This window comes from Equus quagga, chromosome 11 (genome assembly GCF_021613505.1).
Source record: "Equus quagga isolate Etosha38 chromosome 11, UCLA_HA_Equagga_1.0, whole genome shotgun sequence".
NCBI lineage: Eukaryota > Metazoa > Chordata > Mammalia > Perissodactyla > Equidae > Equus > Equus quagga.
Window position 1 is genome coordinate 69,015,066 of NC_060277.1, and position 24,101 is coordinate 69,039,166.

Genomic DNA, 24,101 nt, shown 5'->3' on the forward strand with positions numbered 1-24,101 from the left:
TACTCATCTGTAAAATGGGGATAAGAAGCCGCACCTAGAAGATGGTATACACAATGTACCTAAGGACCTGGCACAGCGTAACCCTGTATGAACAGGAGTTCCCGCCCCGCCCCACCACCACAGGGACCCCCACTTACATAGGAGAATGGGAAGGTGATTGGGGCCAGGACCAGAGCCAGGTAGAGGCAGGGGGCTGCGGCGAGCAGGCTGGAGGCACAGATGAGGGGCTCAGCCCGTGGGTTGACTCTCTTGTAACTCCTTGAAACCTCTGCTCCCAGGACGACCCCAACGATGCCCGTCACAACAGTCAGTGCCCCAAAAATCAGGCTGATGGGAAAGAGCAGAGAGGGGCTGGTCAGCCAGGTGGGATCAGGATGGGGGTCCAGCCACCCACCCCTGCTGCATGATCTGCTACCTACAGGGAATGCGGCCGTGGGCCCCTTCCCCTCCCTCCTAACCAGTGCTCCTGGGTCCTCGGGACTCTGACCAAGGACCATGTGCCCCTCCTGCCCTCCCCCATCCCCTTCCCCGTCTCATCCTGGGGAGGCCACCGGCCATGTGGGTGATCTGCCCAGCACCCCAGCACCCCAGTTCCCAGCCTGCCTCCTCTCCAGCAATCTTCTCCAACCTCTCACCACCCAAAACCGTCCCACTCAGAAATCTTAACTCTATGGTCCCACTCGCTCCAACCACCTCACCTTCTAGCCACCAATCCTAATGGGAATGGAGGCAAGTGACATTAACTTACCGAGCTCCTAGGATCCCCCCAGGCTTCATCTGGCATTGCACACACCCTCCCTCCTCGAATCCCATCCTCCCGCTCTCTGTCTTTGGACACTTCTCAGGCAGCCCCTCCTAACTCAGTCCCTCCCCCACCTGCTCCTAGACCCACTTCAGCTGCACTCGGCCCCGCTTACAGCTCCCTCCTGTGGAAACCTGTCCCTCCAGGAAAACCTCCACAGAGGTCTCCAGAGGGTACTTTCTAAAATACAGACTTGGCCATGCCCCTGTGCACCCCCTGCCTAAAATTCTCCACCGGCTTTCAAACACCCACCAGATTTGGTGCCAAGTCATTGCGGTGTACACGGCCCTTCATGATCTGACACGGGCTGACCTCAACCCCCAGCTCCATCCTCCTCTGACCCCAGACTGGTTGTTGTCCCCACTTCATACTTTTATTTCTCTCTCTGGACACCCTTCACTAGTTTTTCCACCTAGTGAACTCCTACTCATCCTTCAAGACCCATCACAAATATCCCCTCTTTGGAGATGTCTTCCCCTGTCCCTTTGCCGATTCCTCTACTCCTTTCTGTTCCTATAGCACCTTCTGTGTCTCTATCATCAAGGTCAATCACTAGCCTGTGAATTCCTGGAGGACAGAGACCAGGTTTGGTTGACTTTCCTGACTCAGTGCTAGGAGCATAGAGCCTGGAACACAAGAGATTTATGTGGAGCAAATGAGCTCATTGATCCATCCCAGAATTCCCAGGTAGACGGAAGAAGATGGCAAGGTTGAGAAAGATTAAGGCCAAGATTCCCCAGCTGGTAAGTGACAGAGCCAGGATTTGAATATACATCTTCACTCTTCTGGTCCAGCCGGCTCTCCCAGGCCTCCTTCTAAAGGAGCTCAAAGGGATGCTGCGACCGACTAGCACGAACTCTGGGGAGCACGGATGCAACCAGGACCTCTCCAGCCCCTCAGTGGCTCCCTGCCATCCGCGGGGACGACACAAATAGTGGGAATTCTCTAAACTCACCCTATGCCTTGTGGCTTCCTCACCGTGGCCCGCTCTCTTCCCTTGGCCTGTAGCACTGCTGCCCCCACCCCCTCTTCTCCACCTGGCCAGGATCCCCTCCCAAACCCAAACATTTCTGGAAGTGTAGCATGGCCAGGTGCCCTGCTATTACCTCCATGGCTCCCACCAAGATGGAAGAAGATGACAGATGCAAGACTATGGTTACTGACAAATTGAGTGTCACAAGAGCCCACCTTTCCTCGAAATAACTTCTCTGAAACGTCCATCCCACAGGCTGAGGACTAACAAGTTTGTTCCCCTGCCCCATCCTCTTGCTTTATAGGGGAGAGTGTAGAGCCCAGAGAGGGCAGGGACCTGCCTGGGGTCACACAGCCCCTCACTGGCAGATCCAGGGCCTTCTGGCCCTCTGCCCACCAGACAAAGCATGTGTGTCCTTAGGCAGCTTAAAGGTGCTCCCAGCCTTCCAAGCTGTGCAAGACTCCAGCTCAGCCCAGTCAAGTGACCCTGAATCCTGGATGAATGCTATCCGCCTCCCAGTCCTAGGCTAAGCTGGCCTTGGCAGGTTCTCAAAACCTTGGGGGGACTTAGGGTTGATTATTCAGACTGGCAGTGTAGACAGGGCCCCCACCGGCTCCTGAGCAGGAGGTGTGGCCAGAAGATACCCGGCCATCAAGTCCTGTCACCCCCACGGGCCTTCCCACAGTCAGACTCTCAGAGCTAAGAGGGTCCTTAAAAGCCTGCTAGTTCAAGCAATCAGTCAAGACAGAGAAATTGGGGCCGGCCCCGTAGCCGAGTGGTTAAATTCAAGAGCTCAGCTTTGGCGGCCCAGGGTTTCACCGTTTTGGATCCTGGGTGCAGACATGAGACCGCTCATTAGGCCACGCTGAGGCAGCATCCCACATGCCACAACTAGAAGGACTGACAACTAGAATATACAACTATGTACTGGGGGGTTTGGGGAGAAAAAAAAGACAAATTAAAGGGATCCAAATTGGAAAGGAAGAAGTAAAACTGTCACTATTTGTGGGTGACACGATTCTATATATAGAAAATCCAAAAGAATCCACCAAAAAACTGTTAGAAACAATCAATGAATACAGTAAAGTTGTAGGGTACAAAATCAACATAGAAAAAATCAGTTGCATTTCTATACACTAACAACGAAGTAGCAGAAGGAGAACTCAAGAATACAATTCCATTTACAATTGCAACAAAAAGAATAAAATACCTAGGAATAAATCTAACCAAGTAGTGAAAGACCTGTACACTGAAAACTATAAAACATTGTTGAAAGAAATCAAAGAAGACACAAGGCAATGGAAAGATATTCCCTGCTCTTGGATTAGCAGAATTAACCTCGTTAAAATGCCTACATTACCTAAAGCAATCTACAGATTCGATGCAATGTCTATCAAAGTTCCAATGATGTTTTTCACAGAAATAGAACAAAGAATCCTAAAATTTATACAAAACAGCAAAAGACCCTGAATAGCCAAAGGAATTCTGAGGAAAAAGAACAAAGCTGGAGGTATCACACTCCCTGATTTCAAAATATACTACAAAGCTATAGTAACCAAAACAGCATGGTACTGGCACAAAGACAGACACACAGATCAATGCAACAGAATCGAGAGCCCAGAAATAAACCCACACATCTATGGACAGCTAATTTTCAACAAGAGAACCAAGAATATACAATGGAGAAAGGAGAGTCTCTCCAATAAATGGTGTTGGGAAAACTGGACAGCCACATGCAAAAGAATGAAGGTAGACCATTATCTTACACCACGCAGAAAAATCAACTCAAAATGGATTAAAGACTTGAATGTTAAGACCTGAAACCATGAAACTTCTAGAAAAATAGGCGGTACGCTTTTTGACATGGCTCTTCATTTCTTTTTGGATATATTTTCTCAGACAAGGGAAACAAAAGAAAAAAATAAACAAACGGGACTACATCAAACTAAAAAGCTTCCGCCCTGTAAAGGAAACCATCAACAAAACAAAAAGGCAATCTACCAGTTGGGAGAAGATATTTGCAAATTGTATATCTGATAAGGTATTAATATCTAAAATAAATAAAGAACTCATACAATTCAACAACAAAAAAAACACAAACTACTTGATTAAAAAATAAAAAAGGATGGGGCTGGCCCCGTGGCCGAGTGGTTAAGTTAAGTGCAGGCGGCCCAGTGTTTTGTTGGTTTGAATCCTGGGCGCGGACATGGCACTGCTCATCAAACCACGCTGAGGCAGCATCCCACATGCCACAACTAGAAGGACCCACAACGAAGAATATACAGCTATGTACTGGGGGGCTTTGGGGAGAAAAAGGAAAAAAAATAAAATCTTTAAAAATAAAATAAAATAAAATAAAAAAGGATCCGAATAGACATCTTTCCAAAGAAGATACACAGATGGCCAACAGGCACACGAAAAGATGTTCAGCATCACTAATTATTAGGAAAATACAAGTCAAAACCACAATGACGTATCACCTCACGCCCGTTAGAATGGCTATTATTAAAAAGACAAGAAATAACAAGTGTTGGAGAGGATGTGGAGAAAAAGGAACCCTGGTACTCTGCTGGTGGGAATGCAGACTGGTGCTGCTGCCACTATAGAAAACAGTATGGAAATTTGTCAAAAAACTAAAAATAGATCTACCATGTGATCCAGCTATTCCACTTCTAAGTGTTTATCCAAAGAACATGAAAATGCTAATTCGAAAGATAATTGCACCCCTTGTGTTCACTGCAGCATTATTCGTAATAGTCAAGACTTGGAAGCAACCTAAGTGCCCATCATTGGATTAAGATGTGGTATGTGTGTACAATGGAATACTACTCAGCCACAAAAAAATGATGAAATCTTGTCATTTGCAACAACATGGATGGACCTTGAGCGTATTAGTTACAGAAAACAAGTAAGAAAAAGACAAACACGTCTGATCTCACTTATACGTGGAAGACAAAGAAACACACAGATAAGGAGAACAGATTAGTGGTTACCAGAGGGGAAGGGGGGTGGGAGGAGGGTGAAAGGGGTGAAGGGGGACACTTTTACGGTGTCAGATGGCAACTAGACTTCTGGTGGTGAACACAATGTAGTCTATACAGAAGTCAAAATATGATGATGTCCATCTGAAATTTATACAATGTTATAAACCAATGTTACCTCAATTAAAAAAAAAAAAAGCCTGCAAGTTTTACACTGATCCTCTGCACAAGGGGCCCTGGCAAGCAGCTGTCCAACTCCTTCTTACATGCCCCCAAGGGTAGGAAGCTCACTACTCCCCCTCAGGCAGCCAGTCCCATTTGGGCCAGCTCCGAGAGTTGGAAGTTCTCCCTCTGGCGGAGCTGGAATCCTGCGTCCTGCTCCTTCCCATCCCTGCCCCGCCCTCACCTTGGGGCTTATCCTAAGCAAGGAGAGTGTATTAATAGCTGAGGTCTGTGCAGAACCCCAACACTGGGACCTTCTACCCGCTCTGCAGTAGGCTCAAATAGCCCCCCAAGATGTCTACGCCCCACTCTCTAGAACCTGTGTCACCTCACAGGGGAAATAGACCCTGTGGGTGTGATTAAATTGGGGTTCTTGAGATGGGGAGATTATTCTCCATTGTTCACATGGGCCGTGAACGCAGTCACGAGTGTCCCTATAAGAGGGAGGCAGAGGGAGAGGTGAGGCAGAGGAGAAGGCAGTGGGACCGTGGATGTAGAGGCTGGAGTGATGCAGCCACAAGCCAAGGAATGCCAGCAGCCAGCAGAAGCTGGAAGAGGCTGGCAGAGGCTCCCCTGGAGCCTCGAGGCGGGTGTGGTCCTGCTGGACTTGAGTTTGCCCCAGTGAAACCATTCTGGACTTCAGGCCTCCAGAACTATGAGAAAATTAATTTCCATTATTTTAACCTACGGGGTGTGTGATCATTTGTTACACAAATTGAGTTAGAGGAAGAGGCTGAAGCTAAGAGAAGGGGAAGTGACTTGCCAGGAGGACACAGCCACTTAAGGCTGACGTGGGCTTAAGTCCTGTTTCTTTTCCCATTTTTTCAAGCTGCTGTGGGACTTTTAGGACTCAGTCTTGCCTCCCAAGAGATAAGAATCTAGCTGTAGAGCCGAGACAGACATCACAATCTCATTCGATGCATTCATTCCTGCATTCACTGGATGCTTTCCCTGAGTGCCGTGTGCCAGAAAGCCTGTGCCAGAAAGCCACTCCCAGCTCAGTGGGGAGATGTTCACGTCAATTCACAGGCACAGGCCGTCCCCAGGGGCAACAGGACATGCGGCTCAGGAGCACCAGCTTTGGAGTCAGAGGGGTTTGAATCCTGGCTCTGCTACTTGTTAGCTGCGTGACCTTGAACAAGTCACTTAACCACTCTGATCTTTCATCTTCCTCATTTGTTATACAGGAATAATAGAGTTTATTATTACAAAACCTCAGAGAGTTTATCATGAAAATGCTTAGCAGAAGGCCTGAACTAAAGTTAAAGCTTAAGAAGTAACAACGAGAAAAAGGAAGGGAGCTATGGGTGGACGGCATAGCTTGGGCAAAGGCATAGATCAGTGAGAGGGCGTGGGATATTCTGGAAATTACATGAAGCTCTCTCTGGGCATCAGGGATTGAGGGGGAGGCAAGAGGGGAGGCTGGGGAGAAGGAGGCAGCCAGTGGAGAGTTGGTGTCACTGAAGTCTCAGGGAACACGGGGCTCCGGTGAAGAGCAGGGGCCCCAGGAACTCGAGGAGCCCAGGGGGCAGCATCGGCGAGGAGCAGGGGACCACAGGAGACCGAAGAACATCCAGCAGAGAGGAGGAAACCAGGATGGAGGGTTTCGAGGAGGAGGAGAAAGCAGGTAAGAGAGCGTGAGGATGTGCCCTCTCGATCGATCGATCAGGAGGTCATGGAGTCCTTGGAGACTGGGGTCAAAGGTGGTGCAGACAGGGGCACAGCAGGGGGAGCAGGGCGGGGAGGGGGGCATGCCCTGAGGCCAGAGTGCCTCCTTGCGTGTGGCTCTGTTCTCCACCGTACCCAACCCCCAGCAGTTTCCCCAGGATGCTCAGGGCCCCCAACGAGACAGAGAATGAGTGAATACAGGTGTGAAATCCCCCAGCCTCAATTTGCCCTCTGTAAAATGGGCTGACCTCACAGAAGACACCATGGGTCCCTCCGAAGGAAGGCTGCCTAAGACTCCCATCGTCCCACGGGCTCCACAGAAGCCTCACCCCTCTCTAGTGCCCTCTGGACCCCACAGCAGCCCCAAAAGTGGGAAGACGGGGACTGGGGCCCAGAGAAGACAAGGGAAATGCCTGCGGCCGCCCAGAACAACAGCAGGTCGACCAGAGCCAGAACAAGGCCTCCTGCCTGACAACCGGGGCCCAAGCCTGGTGTCATCACAGAGCACTGTGTGCCCAGAGACACAGAGTCTGGGGGCTCGGAACATGCTGAGGACTTCCCCACCAAGACCCTCCACCGACCCAGGACGGGTGTCCAGGGCTCCCAGAGGCCTCTCACCTGTCCTGGCTGCTGCACGGCTCCTGGAGGCAGGGCGGCTGCAGCCCATGCACCACACGGGCCTCGAACAGAAACTTGGGAACCCAGAAGCCCAGAGCTCCAGTCACAAAGGCCATGGCTGTCACGCCAAGGGTTGACCACACAAAACTCCAGCTGCAAGAGAAAGCGCCCTGGCTGAGGCGGGGAGAGGGCTGGGGCTGCGGGGCCTGTCTGCTCCTGTCTCTCCCTGCCCCGTCCTGGGCACTCCGGTCACTGGGCGCTCAGGCAGGCCCCAGGCTCCAGACCCTCCCGACATTCTCTGAGAACCTGCACGTCCCACCTCCACACCTTTGCTCATGCTGTGCCTTCCTCCCCACTCCCTGCAGAACCAACTCTTGCCCTCCTGAAAGGTCCAAACGCAACATCACTGCTCCTAGGAAGCTGTGCCTGCTGCCCCCACCTTCCTCCGAGTGCCCTCCACGGTCTCATGGCTCCAGGATAGAGTGGGGTCCTGTCTGTGCCCCACATTTCAGTAAATCATGAGACCTGGGCGTGCAGTTGACTCCTGTCTGCCTCCCCAACCAGGCCCGGGAGAGAGCACAGATACCCTCCCACGGGACTTGGAGAAGGGAGTGATTAATTCCCGGCATAGTCCCCACGACCCTGAGAAGCCGGCAAGGCTGGAGAATTATGTCCATTGAATAAATGAGGGAAGTGAGGCTCCAAGTCTCAGGTCACTCAGGGATAAGGCAGGGCAGAGCCAAGACGCCTCCTTCCCTCGCTCCCTCCCTCCCTCCCGGCCCATATTCCATCACATGGCCAGGCAGAGGGGGCCTCCAAGGGAGGGAGGGCATCTCCATTGGTGAGTGGGAGCTCAGGAGAGGAAGAGGGGTGTGAAGGTTTGGACCCTCAGGGAGGTCTCCCTGGAGGTGGAGAAAGGGAGGTCAGTGATGCCGGGGCAAACAGAGGGGTTTCCGGTGGTATACAGGGAGGAGCAGAGACACTCACTTTCTGCCCAGGTATCTGACGTCCTCACACCAGCTGCTCCTCTGGCCCCCCATGGCCATACCCCCCTGCTTCTCAGCAGCTCCCCGGGGCGGGTCTGGAACCAGCACGATGAGCAGGATCAAGGCCACGGCTTCCAGGCAGGGCATGACCTGGGGACATGAGGGCCCAGGAAACTCAGGGCCACACACTCCTGCGCCCCCGGAGATCCCGGGGGCGTGACTGAACTCTGCGGTGCAGGCTCTTGGGATGCTCTGCTCCCTGGGGTGGGTGGCGGGGGGGCGGGGGCACGGCTCATTTCCTGGGTGTTGGTTATCCACAAAGCTTGACCTACAACTGTTTCTCACCCCCTCACCCCTGAGAGTACACGGGGCATGGGGTCCCCTGGGGGCTGGATTTAATACCTATCTGTCCAGCACAGACTCCATTCTCTTGGAATCAACGAGCCCGACATAGTTGAGCACTGGAGACCCAACTATCCAGCACGTGCTGCCTCCATAACTGTCCTTTCTCCCAGCCCAGGCGTCCTCCTGCCCCATCAGCCCTGCCCTGGCATCTTTCCACCCCTTGTCTCATTAATCCTCAAGATTCCAGAAGGTAGCATTTACTTCCCTCACTTTACAGACAGGCCAAGTGAGGATCCAAAGAGGGAGGTGACTTGCGTGAGGTCACACAGCCAGCAAACTGAGCAGCCGAGATTTGAAGCCGGGGCCACGGCTTCCATCATCCACGTTGCACATTAAGCCCCGAATGTCTGAAGCTGCCGACCTCTGACCACTCCCATCCCCACATGGTGCTGGGTACTGTGCCAAGTGGCTAAGGCCACTCGAGGCTGGAAAGTCCCTGCTGGCCCAGGGGGAAAGCAGAGAGAAGAAAGGAAGCCAGACTCACTCGGAGGGCCCAATGCCAGTTCCCTGTCAGCTCCGTGACCGCCGACCCCAGCACATAGCCCAGGCCACTGCAACAGAGGAGCAGGGGACGTGGGCAGTGAGGGGAGGGAGGCAGGCCCAAGGCCAGCCCGAGCCAGGGTGCCCCCACCCCAGGGAGCTGGCCCTCTGAAGCCCGTAGCACTTTCACTGGGAAAAGTGAGCCATGTGAGGCCCAGATGTCCACTGACCTTGGTCAAGTCACTGGTGACCTCTGGCTCCTGGCCCATCCTCGGCACCACTGTCCACTGTCTCCCTATCCGAGGACCCCAGCCCCCTTCCCTACGCTCAGCCCTGCCTGAGTCAGGCGATTCCAGGAAACGTGCGTCAGAGCTCAGAGGCCTGACTGCAAATCCCACTGTGTCCTACCCCGTGCGGGCGCGCGGCCGGCCCCGACACACTTCCCTGCCTCACCTCCCGGAGCCGGCCCTCCCTGCGTGTTAGTCCACTAACACGCAGGGAGCATCTTTATCATCTCTAATCCTCACATAGCCTGTCAGTGGGTGTTGTTGCCCCCATTTACAAATGAGGAAACCGAGGCACAGAGAGGCAAAGTGACACGGTAAGGAAGGGGTAGAGTTGGGAGTCAGACCCCAGTCCTCCTGGTCTGACGTCTCCTAACCCCAGCCCACCTTCTGTTCTGACTCCTTTGGGCCTCAGTTTACCATCCAGGGAAGTGGATCCAGGGTGATACCAACCTTCCAACAGGGATAAAGATGTAGAAGATGGCCAGCACCCGGGTCCGCTGGTCCCTCACGAAGAGGTCGCCCAGGATGGTGGGCGCGATGGTGGAGTAACTGGCTGTGCCAGTGCCCACGACTCCCCGGGACAGGAAGAAGAGCCAGGAATACTGGGCAAGCAGGCACAAGACCATGGTGAGTTTCAGAAATCACTCAGGGAGCAAGGGACCTGAGGACTTGTCAGAGGGGCCAAGGGCACCTGGGGACACATGCCCCCACGGGAGGAAGAGGGCATCCGGGCTACAAACACCTCATATCCACCCATCCCAGATTCCCCAAACCACACGGGTGCCCCCTGATGGCGCCTGCAGCCTCTGCCTGTCCCCATGCCCAAGGAGCCCTCTCCCTGGGCATCGCCTTTGCAAACCAGGCCAGGTCCCCCAGACAGTAGCTGTTAGCCCCACCCCCACCCCAGGACAGCTGGGCAGAAATGAAGCCACGGGCAGCAGCGGGAGGTGTAAGAGAGGAAGTTTCCCGTTAAGAAAGTCTAAGGAGCTCCGCTCTCAGCCCTGGAAGGCAACCCCTGAGCCAGCCTGGAGACTGGAACGGAGCAGAAGCAGCTGCACCCAGCTCTGATGGGACTGGATCAGGGAGGAAGCAGGTGGGAGAAGGTCCCCTGGGCCCTGTGCAGGGGTGAGGGCACCTACCCGGGGGGAGACGAAGGAGCCGGAGAGGCCTGCTCCAGACCAGAGCAGGATCCCAAAGCTCAGCGTGGCTTTGCGGCTGTGTCGGTCGCCCAGGTAGCCAAACACGGGTGCAGACAGCAGCAGGCAGCTGATGAAGACTGGGGGAGACAGTGAGGGGCAGCCTGCATCCGCCCACAATGGAGGGCGGGCAGACGGCCGGCAGGCCCGCAGAAAGGGCCTGGCTCAGAGGCCACAATCTTGCACCCTGACAGTGAGTCAAGGCCAGAAGGAGGAGAAGATAAGGTGAACCCTCAGTTCCTCCCTAACGTAACCCACTGCCCAGACTCAGGGGACTGGGAAGTGGGGAGTGGGGGGCTGGGCCCAGGCTCAAATCCCATCTCTGCTCCCTGCTCACTGTGCGGCCTTAGGTTACTAACTCCACCTCTCTGAGCATCACCCCAACACTGGAGAAGTCAACAGGCCCTCCGAGGCTGTGTAAAGGTGAGACAGAAGTGAACATGGAGCCTGGCATGGGGCTGCCAGTACTCAGTGCCTGCCAGTGCCCTGTCTGTAAGAGCATCCTGCCCACTGTGAGCCTGGTGTTGGGACTGGTCTGATTTTGCTCTCACACCCCTGCTGGGGCTGGGGGTGGAGCAGGGAGGGGAGGTCTGCCCGGGCCTGCTTTGAGCAGATGAGCAGGGTTTAGAATTAGCACAGCGAATCCTGGAACCTGGAAACGCCTTGGTTTTCCTAAGTAGGTACAGCATTCCCCTGATGTTGTCAGTTGCATTTATCCCATTTTTAAAAGGAAACCCTTATAAATCGGTGACCGGATTAATGAAGACGTTTATTATTCTGTGAAGACAAAGAAACTGCCACATATTTGCATGACGATGCCACAGGGATCAGTACCCTCACTGTTTCTGTTCACTAAATGACATCACCTCCGCCCTCCGAGGAGGGTATGTCCGCCGCCTCCCAGAGCAGGTGGCAGGGAAAGCCTGGACCCCCCCTCCACCAGGTCCCACCACCCCAGGGCCTCAGGCTCTGGAGGGCCCCGCCCAGTGCCTGAGTCGCCATTCATTGAGCACAGATGATTGACATTTCCTGAGCCTAATGAGCATCCAGATTCGTCCTGGCTCAGCTTCCAGCCCCTCCCGCTCTCCCCTGACCCGCTTTAGTATTGGGTTGAGCCATATGCAATTGCAGAAATTAGGCCAGTTTTGACCTACAAAAACAGCAATTTAATATGGTTCCATCTAATACTCCACAGAGAATGGTCTTTGGTGTCAACAGCATTTAAAATTTTAATAGCTACTGGCAAACGAGGCCTTGGAAAAGGCTGTATCAGTTTACACTTGCATAGAAGCAAGTGTCGCCAGCACCCTTGCTGACACTTGATATGATCCATCGTATGATTGTTGCTCATCTAATGGTTGAAAAACAAATGATGTCTCACTGATGTTTTAATCTGCATTGTCCTTGTTCCCAGCGAGGCTCAGCAGCCCTTCCTAGGTTCGCATCCTCTGCTCATTTTCCTATTGGCCTCTTTGTTGTTGGGAAATAATTTCTCCCCGTCCTTTACATTTGTTTTAAGGATTTAAAATGCAAATTCTGGGACCAAACAACCTGGGCTCATATCCTGAGCCCACCACTTCCTAGCTGTGTGACCTTAGGCAAATTCCTTAACTTTTCTGTTCTCCTCTCATCAACTGTACAATGAGATAGTACTTCCCTCACAAGGTTATTGAGTAAATTAAATATAATAAAGTCTATAAAAGGCAGTGACTGGCCTCATAAATGTTATCCGTTATTATTACTCCTTGCGTTTAAGTTTCATTTGCCATTATACAAGGCAGTTTAGCTCTGATGTCGTCAAATTTATCACTCTTCCTCTAGGGAGGTTGTTCCGTGCCTTGTTAATGCATATCTTCTTTACACAAAGCTTATAAAAATATTTCCTCAAATCTTCTCATACTTTTATGAGATTTGGGGCAAGGGTCCTTTACAGGATACAAACACCTTAAACCTTCCCAGATGCTCTGGGAAGGAGAGCCCTGCCCCCAAGGAGAAGGCAGGCAAGCCTTCATTCCCGGCCTCTCTAAATTCAAATCATTTCTGCGACAAGGTGGGAGTGATCAAGGAGCTTGAGGTAAGAGAAGGACTCTACAGGCAGCTGCCTGGATCTGAAGCCCAGCTCTGTCGCTTACTAGCTGGGTGACCTTCAGCAAGCCCCACAGCCTCTCTGTGTCTCAGGCTCCCCGTCTGTAAAATGGGCATAAGAATTATACCTGCCTCATGGGATTGTTACGAAGATTAAGTGGCTTAATATTATAAAGCACTTCGAACCCTGCCTGGCACACGGCAAGGGCCACATCAGTGTTCATTGTAAATATTCTTACTCAGTTACGTAACTCCAGCAGCCTCTCTGTCCCATGGGCGGGGGTCTGACCACTGCTTCCCTTCACCCCTACCCTGCTCTTATAGCTCAGCCAGCCCCTGTCTTCATCATTGGTTTCCTCCATTCTGCAGGATGGGTCTTGGGGCCATTGCACAGGCCCCAGAAACGTGGAAAGACTCACCTGCGGTCACCAGAGACGAGCCTGGTCATCAGGCCTCCAGCCCCACTGCCCTGCCCACGCATCTTTTCGGGGTTCCTCTGCAAAGATGGCGCTCCCCTTCACCCACTCCCAAACACACGCACACACATGCTCGCTGCACACTCACACATCCACATGCACAGGTTCACGTACTTTCTCTCTCTCTCACACATACGCACAAACTCCTCCCTCCACGGCCTCTCACTTATCAGGGACCTGGTAGTAATAATCGTGTTCACCGTGGCAAGGACCAGAAAAGGGACATGTTGACTCAGCTACCACTGTCTGTTTATAACCTACAAGGCTGCGAGTATCAAGGCAAGATGGCCTCACTCCGGCTACAGAAATGACCGAAGGACCAGCCCTGGCTCAGCCCCGAGACAGAAGCACCAGGAAAACACCGCTGGTCCAGAGCAGTCTCTGCTAACTCTTTCACTCGGGTGCCTCTTAAAGAAGTTTATAGAACTGGGCACCCCTTCAAGAGCTTTCAGCTGACATTTAAAACATTTTTATCGTAAGTTTAAACAGTTCCAAAGGATGTGATTTCCAGCATTATTGTGTTCTTTTAGCTATATTTTCATCCAAATCCTTGGAACTGCAGATCGAGGTCATTCCATTTATGGGAAATGTCGCTGTAGGGTCTAATGAACAAAACCAGTCCTTATTTGCCAAATCAATCAGGCAGGTCAGAGTGGCTGTCTGTAAGAAAGATGTTAAAATGTTGGCTTCATTTTTTTTATTGAAATAAATGTGTTGACACCCATCCCTGAGACATCTCACTTCTGAATTCTAAATTGTAGATAAATAGTAGACTGTCACACACCAGCAGGACAGCTAGATAGGGCTTGGCGCCCTGCCATGGGCTTGTGGCCTGGAGGAAACATCCCCGGTGGCTTTCTGCTCACACTCCCTCTGCTTCGCTCCCAGGGTCTCCCCAGCGAAGCTAAGCATCCCCAAGGGCTCCCTCTGGCTGGCACCCTGGAGCTTTCTACACCCAGGGCAGTGCACCATAGAAAACCTCAGAATGGGAGAAAGGTGTATTTTTCTGCTTAAGAGGGTGGACAGGTGATTATTAAAGGGGAGGTGAGAAAAGAGAACAGAGGCTTGTTCTCAGGCAGATCCATTTTAGGGAAGAAATACACGGCCTTGAATATCCGTAAATGGATGCTCTCAAAACGCTGCTCATGTAGCCCTGGAAAGTTCTTATGTGTCCCCAGGGTCCCCGTCTCCAGTTTGAGAGGCTTGTTCTAAGGCGGGAGATGGCAGACTGTTAGGAGGACGGAGGGGCCTGCAGAGAGGAACCATGCATGCGCCAGTCACAGGTAGGGTGTGTGCACACGTGTGTATCCTGAGTTGTGGCAGTGTGTGCACACACGTGGGTATGTGTGTGTCACTATCCAGGCACCCACAGGGGAAGAGGTAGTGCCTCGTGACCCCAACAGCCCCCACCTTGGAACGGGACATGTGGCTGCTCTCTGCTGCTGGACTGTGGCTCTGTGGGCCCACACCTCATCTGAGCCCATGGTGGGTACGTGTCTGTGTCTGTCTATCTGTCTGTCTGTCTGTGTGTGTCCTGGAGGTCAGATTTTTCAGGTCCGTGAGAGGAAAGCACAGGCCAGGATTCCTCAGCCCCGCTGATTTGCCGGTTCCCAGCTGAGCTGAGCAGACGTGAAGGGATGAGTGACCGACTCCACAGCTGTGATCCGAAGGCGAGGCCCAGCAGCCTTTCCAGCTCCTCTCCCTCTGCTCCTCCTGTAGCCCCCGCCCTCAAACCCGAAGGGGCTCTCCAAGCACGAGGTCTCAGCCCAGGCCGTCTCATCTCCCACCTGGACTGGCCCTCACGCGCACATACCACCCATCCTCATTGCCCCCTCCTCTGTGCCAGGGGACTTAGTGGGGCTCAGCCTGGCCCCATCTCCCAGCAGCCGGGGCTGGGCTCAGAACAGGACCTGCAGAAAGACCCCACCCAGCACGAACCCAGGGCCCCAGCTCCAGGTCCTGATGCCCTCCTTACCCGTCTGAAGCAGACCAGCATTGCTGTCACTGATCTGAAAAAACTTCTGCACATCCAGCAGTACTCCTGTGGACAGACAGACAGTACTCAGGAAATGGGAAGTGGCCCAGCAGGCCTTGAAAGGCAGCTGCCCCCGCGTTTGGGACAGGGCCACCGCTGACCCACACCGCAAAGGGCGTGGCACCTGGGCCCACTGCTCTCTTCCCCTCTCTCCCACACATGTGTCCAACCACACACACAAGATACAGGAGCCAAACACACGCAGAAACACACATCCCAAAGGCACAGACTCACACATTCATATACGAGCATGCACCCCAGACATAGACACATAGTCACACAGACACACAGACATGCAGCCCCACACAGGTACATACAAACAGGCACACCCAGAGGAATACCCTCACAGAGGCACAGATGTACATACACACACACGAGCCTGCACTCACAGGTGTGTAAGCCCGGTCTCACACACCCAGACACACATACACATATACTGAGGTGTACACATAAAGACGCACCCACAGGCGTGCATGCATGTGCACATGTGCATTATAGTCAGAGTGACCGGCAGTTCCCTGTTGCTGCACAGTGCACAGCCATTCACTTAGACTATAGTGTAAATGGAAGTCCCTGGGATTGTGCAACACAGCAGCCCTGCTCATGTACAAACTCCAGACATTCATAGGTGTACGTATACACACGAGCATGTACATGCAAAGACACGTGTGTCCGGGCCTGCACACGTGCACACACAAGCATGTTCTCCCAGAGGCATAAACACACCAACATGACAGTGCACGTGATTGCCTCACAGACAGGTCCCACTTAGGTCTGACCTTGGCCTCACCTCCCCGAGGGTGGCCGGCTCTTGCCCTGCACCAGCTGGGTCTCCAAAACCCCTCCAAGATCTGCCTAGGCCGTGGGCCAGTGCAGTGGTGCTCAGCCCAATGCGGAGAGAGGAAGCGGGCCCCCAGACACCAGGCTCTCTTCACCGAAGTCCCCTCAGCTCCTTGACGTATTTCAGGACAAGTTAGTCAGGACGAGGCACCTGCTTACCGAGCTGGGAGGCTCTGGCCTGTCGTTATCAGGATCAACCACCACTTTCACTGAATTATGAGATGGGCCTAAGCGGTGGAGACTGTCATTGTCCCCATCATACAGATGAGGAAACAGAGGTTCCAGCCACCCACGGTAGCACAGCTGGAATAGGAGCTGGGACTAGAATCCCGGCCAGAGGGAGCTCGCCCTCCCACCTAGGGTCACAGAAGGGAGCAGAAGCCCCCAAATGGGGCCCTGCAGAAACACCCACACGGTGAGGGTGTAGAAACCCCACATCTACACCCCCAAGACCTGCCAGCAGGTGAAGACAGATCAAAGAATTGGAGAAGCAACGTAGGAGATTTGGGTTCAGACACTGACTTTGGGCCCGGTCGCCACAGCATCCAGGCAGGGCACCCTGCGTGTCTTTCCTTCCCTTTTAACATGGGTAATTACACGAATAAGACATATGCGTTGGAAAGAAAAAAATAGTTAACGCAGATAAGCAAAGTATATAGCTCTATAAAACTTCTCTGTCATGGCACTCATCTTCCATTCCAGAAACAGGGACTTGTCCCCTTGTTTGGTCTGCTCCTGGGCTCCTCCCAGCCCTGTGGCACTCTGGGGACAGCCCGGGTCAGGTGTGGACCCAGCTTCTTTGTTACCTTCCACGTGTCACTCTGGCTTCCCAAAGAGCTGCTTCCCACAAGAGAACTGTAGTTGCCCTGAGAGTGGCTCGCCCGCCCCCAGCAGTCCCCAGCGCTCAGCGTGGTTTCACTTCTCCTGCCCCCTTCACGCTGGGGGAGGAAGTCCTGACAGGGAAGGGGCCTCAGGCAGGCAGGCCCAGCCAGGGGCCTCCCAGGGCTAGTGGTAGGAAAGCAGGGACCCAGCCTGAGGGGCTCAAAGAGCTCCACTCGTACCATTGCCTGCTCCCCTCTGTCTCCTGCCCCCACCGCCCCTTCATGCCCCCGACCCACACTCCAGCCCAGGCCTCCTCAGCTTTGGCCTAACCCACTGCAGGAGCCTCTGAATTGACCTCCTTGTCTCATTTGGCCTCCATCAGGGCCCCAAATCTGACTACGAGTCCCTCCACTTAAGATATTTTTCCATGGTTCCCCTTTGTCTCAGCAGAGAGTCCAAGCTTCCAGGCTAGCACCAAGAAGCCTATGATCTGGCCCCCAACACCCTTTTAGAATAACTTCCTGCATCCTTCCCTCTTGCCATCCCTGATCAGAGCGTGCACGCTCACCCCACATGCCTTGGCTCACACTGACCCCTCCCTCTGCATGCCCTCGCCTCGCCCCATTCCTGCCTTGCCAATCTTCTCAGCCTTCAAGGCCCAAACTAGATCCCCCTCCTCTGTGAATTCTGCCCCAGAACCCTCAGCCATTCACCCTGGGGCTGCCCCGCTGAGTCTCACCCTACTCTGTTCTGTATTAGAGGTACTTGAACAGGTGTTCTGTGTCCCTCTGAGCTCCTCAAAGATGGACACCAGATCAGGGGCTGTCTGCAACTCCAAGTTCTGTTCATTCCACAGCCACTCCCTGGGGTGCCCAGCTGGCAACTGATGAATCAATATCCTGGCCCCAGGGATGCCCAGTCGCTGCAGGTACCCCCTCTGAGCTCCCCAGGCCGGTCTGTGCCTTCCTCGCCTGGCCACATCTCTCTGCCTTGCAGGAGTCCTGTTAATGAGCTTCTCCCTCTGCCCCATGAGATAGTCATTCCTGAGTTCAGGAGCTACAAGACTGACTGCCCCTCCTCTGGGTCCCCCAGGCCCACCAGAGGGTCCTTCCCACAGTTAGTGCTCCATCAATCTCGAATGAATCCGTGATGAAGAGAGCAAAGAAGGTTGAACCTTGAATAAATGAATGAGTAAGTGAGTGAGTGACAAGAAGACAGAGCAGAAGCCCAGTGTCCGCAGGAAGGAAGGCAAAATATGCAAGGTTTGCACGTAGCCTGCTGTCCCGGAAACAACCAGCAAGTTATTTCTTGCTTGGGAGCTGGGCCAGGCCACCCTGTCTTCCACAACCTTACCCCAGCATTCCACCCAGAGCCTCTAGGCCTTTGCCTGCAGGACCGGTCCTCCCTGCTGTCCTCACCCACCCACTCGCCATCATGCACCCACACCCATGTGCACACCCTTAGTTTGGGATTGCATTGCGAACTTGATAGGCCCTCCCACCTGCAGGCATGGCTGAAACCACCTCCAGGTATGAGAACAGCAGGGATGCGTTCCACAGGAAGAAAGTCTGAAGGACGGGAGGCCACAATGGGTTTGCAGTGCCGGCCGGTAGCAAGGCCGTGCACACATGCATGAGCAGGCGCTGCCCAGGAGGCCCGTCCGCTTCCTCACCTGCGATGATGAACCAGTTCATGTAGTTGAGGAGGTTGATATAGCAGAGCACCGCAGCGGCCACGATAGCTCTCCAGCGGGGCAGGCTCCAGGGGGCGGGAGTGGTTGAACGGGGGCACCGACCTGAGCCCGAGGCCCAGGTATGCCCGCCTGGCCCCACAGACCAGTCCTGAGGCCCCTCCGGCCCGGGCTCCCGGCACTCCACAGACATGCCCCCAGCCTCGCCAGCCCGCAGCCGCTGTCCCGGGACAAGTGCCGATTGAAGGCACATCAGCTCTGCACGGAGAGCTCACTTCCTGTGGCCTCCAGCCTCTCAACCTCAAAGCAGCTGCTTTAACTGCTTGGCATCTTATCACAGGTTCCTGCCGAGCCCACTGCAGCCTTGTCGGTGAGATTTCACCATCCCCAGTCTCCGAGCCCTGCTAGCGGGGAGGAGAGCTCCTGGCACCCCCCTCCCTTGGTGACACACAGGACGGTCCCCTTGGTCTAGCTGTGGTGGCTACAGTGGCTACAATGAGGAAGAGAAGCTTCACAGGACAGGAAACGAGATGAGTCTCCCAGAGTCCCGCTCACTGTAAGAGAGTCTGGCTGCTCACGCAAGAGGTGGGCTGTGAACGAGGGAGGGACTCAAACTCGGGTAGAATGAGGAAGCCTGGGCATTGGCCAGGAGAGCAGCACTGGACGGGACTATAACGGAAGGCTGGCGCCCGCTCCTGTCTACCACCCTACCTGGAGAAACAGACTCAGCAGGGGTGCTGCCTGCAGGAAGACAGCCTGGGCAGAACCCATCGATAGATGCCAAATCTAGGGGGAAATTTCTGATGAGGGGCAAGACATTAGTGTGGTCCTAAGTGTCTCTTGATGGTTTGTTTATTAGCAGCAAGGAGGGGAAGAGTAACTATACAGTAGAAGAATCAAGAAACATCTTGACAGAAGGATTGGGCACTGTGTGCCCCCACGTGAGGCCCCAAGAGGCCACAATATCATCTCTGCAGGATTCTGGCCAGGAATGCATGACCCGATCTAATCATGAGAAAACACCAGACAAACCCAAATGGAGGGACATTATTTTTTTTTAATAGATTTTACCTTTTTTTTGAGGAAGATTAGACCTGAGCTAACATCCACCGCCAATCCTCCTCTTTTTACTGAGGAAGCTTAGCCCTGAGCTAACATCCGTGCCCATCTTCCTCTATTTTATATGTGGGACGCCTGTCACAGCGTGGCTTGATAAGCAGTGCCTAGGTCCACGCCCGGGATCCGAACCGGCAAACCCTGGGCCGCCGAAGCAGAGCACCACACAGGAACTAAACTGCAATGCCACCGAGCTAGCCCCTAGACTTTACTTTTTAGAGCAGTTTTAGGTTGACAGCAAAATTGAGGGGAAGATACAGAAAGCTCCCACATATCCCCTGGTCCCATACATGCATAGTGTCCCTATTATCAACATCCTCCACTAGAGCGGGACGTTTGTTACAATCGATGAACCTTCATTGACATATCATTACCACCAAAGTCCATCACTTACATTAGGGTTCACTCTTGGTGTTGCACATTCTGTGGGTTTGGACAAATGTATGACATGTATTCACCATTATAGCATACAGAGTAGTTCCACTGCCCTAAACATCCTCTGTGGTCCACCTATCCATTCCTCTCTCCCCTCAACCCTGGGAAACCCTTGATCTCTTTACTGTCTCCATGGTTTTGCCTTTTCCGGAATGTCATATTGGAATCCTAGAGTAGGCGGCCTTTTCAGATTGGTTTCTTTCATTTAGTAATAGGCATTTAAGGTTTCTCCAGTCTTTTCCTAGCTTGATAACTCATTTATTTTTAGGGCTAAATAATACTCTGTTGTCTGGATGTACCACAGTTTATTTGTCCATCAACCTACTGAAGGACGTCTTGTTTGCTTCCAAGTTTTGGCAATTATGAATACAGCTGCTATCAACATCCGTGTGCAGGTTTTTGCGTGGACATAAGCTTTCAACTCCTTTGAGTAAATACCAAGGAGCATAATTGCTGGATCATATGGCAAGAACCTGGAATGCTATTTTTTTAAGGGACTGTATTATTTGAAAACGTCAAAGTCCTAAAAGGTTATTCATGTCTTTTTTAGATTGAGGGATTGTTTCAGATTAAAAGAGACTAAAAAGATGTGATAATTAAGTGCAACATGAGATCCCAGACTGGATCCTGTACCAGAAGGGGAAATGCATACTGTTGGATCAATTGATAGAATTGGAATGCAGACAGTAGATTAGGAAAGAATATCATACCAGTGTCAAATTTACTAAAGTTGATAACTATACTGTGGGTATATAATGAAGTCCTTTTTCTGAAGTTTTTAGGGGTAAAGGGCCATGATGTATGCAACTTACTCTCAAGTGGCTCAGGAAAAAAAAATAGATAGATACAAAACAAATGGGGCAAAATGTGAATAATAGATGAATTGGGGGTAAAGGTTCTCTGGGTTTCTTTGTACTATATTGTAATTTTTCTGTAAGTTGTAAATTATTTCTAGATAAAAAGTTAAAGCACAAAATGACAAATAATCCAAATAAATTTGGGCAAAGGACAGAATAGACAGCTCTCCAAAGAAGATACACAAATTGCCAACATGCACACGAAAAGATGCTCGATATCACCAGTCATGAGGGAAATGAGAATCAAAACCACAATGAGATCCCAATTCATCCCCACTAAGATGGAGAGAATAAAAAAAGTTTTTAATAAAAAATACAGAAAGTAACAAATGTTGGCAAGGATGTGGAGAAACTGGAACCCTCATCTGTCGCTAGCGGGCATGTAAAATGGTTCAGCCACTGTGGAAAACAGTATAGCCATTCCTCAAAAGTTTAAACATAGAACTACCACATGACCCCACAATTCCACTCCTAGGCGCGTGTCCAAAAGAATTGAAACAGGAGCTCGAACCAATCCCTGCACATGAATGTTCATAGCAGCGCTGCTCACAGTAGCCAAAAGGTGAAACAACCAAGGTCCATCAAGTGACATTGGGGAAACAAAATGTTACGCATCGTTTAACAATGGAGATGCGTTCTGAGAAATGCATCGTTAGGCAATTTTGTCATTGTGCAAACATCCTAGAGTGTACTTACACTAATCTGGACGGTACAGCCTGCTACACACCCAGGCTATATGGTACTGATCCTATGGGACCACTCTCATCCAATGTTCCGTCGTCAACTGGAACGTCATGATGCAGCACATGACTGTGCATGCAATGGAATATTATCCAGCCACGAGAAGGAATGAGGTCCTGATCCACACTACGACGTGGTTGAACCTCGAAAACATTATGCTAAGTGAAAGAAGTCAGGCACGAAATGTCACACAGTGTATGATTCCATTTCTGTGAAATGTCCCCAATAGTTAAGTCCACAGCAACGGAAAGCAGGCTCGTGGTGTCAGGGCCAAGAGGAGGAGGGAAGGCTTACTGGGTAGAGGGTCTCCTCGGGGGATGATGAAATGCTCTGGAACTAGGGAGGGGTGATGGTTGCACAACATTGTGAATGTGCCAAATGCCACCGAACTATACGCTTCAAAATATTGAAAATTTTATGTTAGGTGAATTTCACCTCAATTCTTTTTTTTAAGTTAAAGCAAACCAACAAACAAAAACCCAGTCTGGCGACATCACAAGAATGTGCGCCCTGCTGTTTGACGGGCCTGGGTTCCAATTCCAATTTGCTTCTTCCTAGCTGTGTGCCTTGGGCAGGTCCCCAAGCCCTCACAGTCTCTGTGTCCTCACATGTGATACAGAGAAGAGTGAGTGCTTGAGGGGTTAATTGTGAGGATGAGCTAAGGCGAGTGCATGTGACATTCCCGCATGGAGCCTGGCACACTGAGTGTTAACTGTTATTATTGTTGTTGGGATAGTGGTGGTGATGGGTCCTTGGCCTCTGCCATGCGGTTCAACCACACGCCCCATGTGAATGGTCTTGGTGAAACAAAGGGAGGTTCAAAGTCAGCCCTCCAATTGAGCTCACGCAGGCAGTTAGCATCACAGCTAAGATCCTGTACCTGGAACTGGACTCACCACTCACTGGCCATCTCATCTTAGGCACTTAACTTCTCTGTGCCTCAGTTTCCTCATCTATAATATGGGGATAATAACAGTACATACCTCGTAGGGTTGTTGTGGCTTGACTAAGAGATTGTCTGAAAAGTGCCTAGAGTTTTGCCTGGTATTGAGGAAGTGCTATGCGTTTATTAAATCAAATGGGCTTTCCCTGCACATGTAGATGAGACTTTGGTCTCAGCCTTGCCCTCAGAGCTGAGGAGTGACAGGCAGAGCTACATCTTCAAGTATGCGTACAAACCCAGGCACACAAGCGTGCACACAGACACTCTTGTGCAAACCGCACAAGAGCATCACAGCCAAGTGAGCACCAAGACAGACCTGCCCCCTATCCGGAGGCTGCTGCCCCATTCAGGGCTGGTCATGGTCACCCCTCTCCTGGGTCCAGCCCTCACCTCCACCAGGCCAGAACGCCACCCTGCCTTGGCTTTCTGAGCCAGGCAGGGACAAGGGGGCAGCTCCCGGGTCAGAACTCCCAGGACTTGTCAGACCAGGGAGGCTGGGTCTTGGCCAGGAGGGCAGCATCAAAATAGGACCAACCGCCCTGAGACTATACACACCCAGGCTATATGCTGAGACTCCTCAGCTTCCAAGTGCAGGCTCCCACCAGGGGCCCAGGATTTGACCCCTCAAGGGGTTCTGGATGAAGAGGCTTTGCCCCAGAGCCATCTTAGGAATAAAGCTGAAGACCATCACATCCCGGGAGCAGGAGGCCAGCAGGGGGCAGCACAGACTCACGGGCCATCAGGTAGGAAGCCTGGGTTTCAACCCCCAGAGGAGCCAACAGGACTCTTTGCCCTCTGGGCTTCCGCTTTCCCATTTGAAGACCGGTGGTCATGGTGGTGAAGGGATTGGACGGCCCAAGAAGGTCCACTCAGCTTCGCGGTTGCGTGTGTGTCCCTCATTCAACTCGGCTGCGGGCTCCTTGAGGGCAGGCATCCTGCCACCATCCCCATGAGGGGCCCTGGAAGTAGGTCCCATTGATTTCTCCAAAGTCTCCGAGCAGATACTGCTGCCTTCTGACCTTCCACATGGGAGCCAGGACCCAAAAGTCCTGCTTTTCAAAGAACAGAAAAATTTCCACATGGACACTGACAGGAAACAGTTTTTGAGGGAAAAGCATAGACTGGGGAAGACGATGTGGTGCATGATCTGGAGTCCCCAGTGAGAGCGGAGGACACGGGAAGTGGATGGGTCACCCCCATGCGGGCTGCAAATCCTTCACCGCGTGTGGCAGCCCCCTCCCAGCCGCGGCAAGACTCAGGCTGTCTGGCATGGCAGAGTCATCAGTCTCTGCAAATTGAGGCATAATATGTTCAAAATCACTTTCCCTTAAAAGTAAATGTGCACTTCTGTGTATATACGCAAAAGAATTGAAGGAAAGGACTCAAGCGAATACTTGTACACCCATGTTCACAGCAGAGGCCAGCCCTGGTGGTCTAGTGGTT

The 24,101-nt window shown here is 52.3% G+C and overlaps 1 protein-coding gene across 4 annotated transcripts in view; it reads right to left on the bottom strand.

Annotated features, from left to right (window-relative positions):
* The window catches only part of SPNS3 (SPNS lysolipid transporter 3, sphingosine-1-phosphate (putative)), a 42,947-nt gene extending 23,915 nt beyond the window's left edge, over positions 1-19,032 (bottom strand). For 3 of the 4 annotated variants that reach the window (XM_046676465.1, XM_046676466.1, XM_046676464.1), the window contains exons 1-8: positions 18,549-19,032; positions 15,155-15,220; positions 10,562-10,698; positions 9,873-10,024; positions 9,140-9,206; positions 8,252-8,400; positions 7,265-7,417; positions 138-327 (exon numbers count right to left, since the gene is read on the bottom strand). In XM_046676465.1, the coding sequence (XP_046532421.1) occupies positions 138-327; positions 7,265-7,417; positions 8,252-8,400; positions 9,140-9,206; positions 9,873-10,024; positions 10,562-10,698; positions 15,155-15,220; positions 18,549-18,819 (1,185 nt within the window). In that variant the 5' untranslated portion in view covers positions 18,820-19,032. Of the gene's footprint in view, positions 1-137; positions 328-7,264; positions 7,418-8,251; positions 8,401-9,139; positions 9,207-9,872; positions 10,025-10,561; positions 10,699-15,154; positions 15,221-18,377; positions 18,413-18,548 lie in introns of those variants that run through there. The other variant, XM_046676467.1, reaches the window with a different exon arrangement.
* Between the last annotated feature and the right edge of the window lie 5,069 nt (positions 19,033-24,101).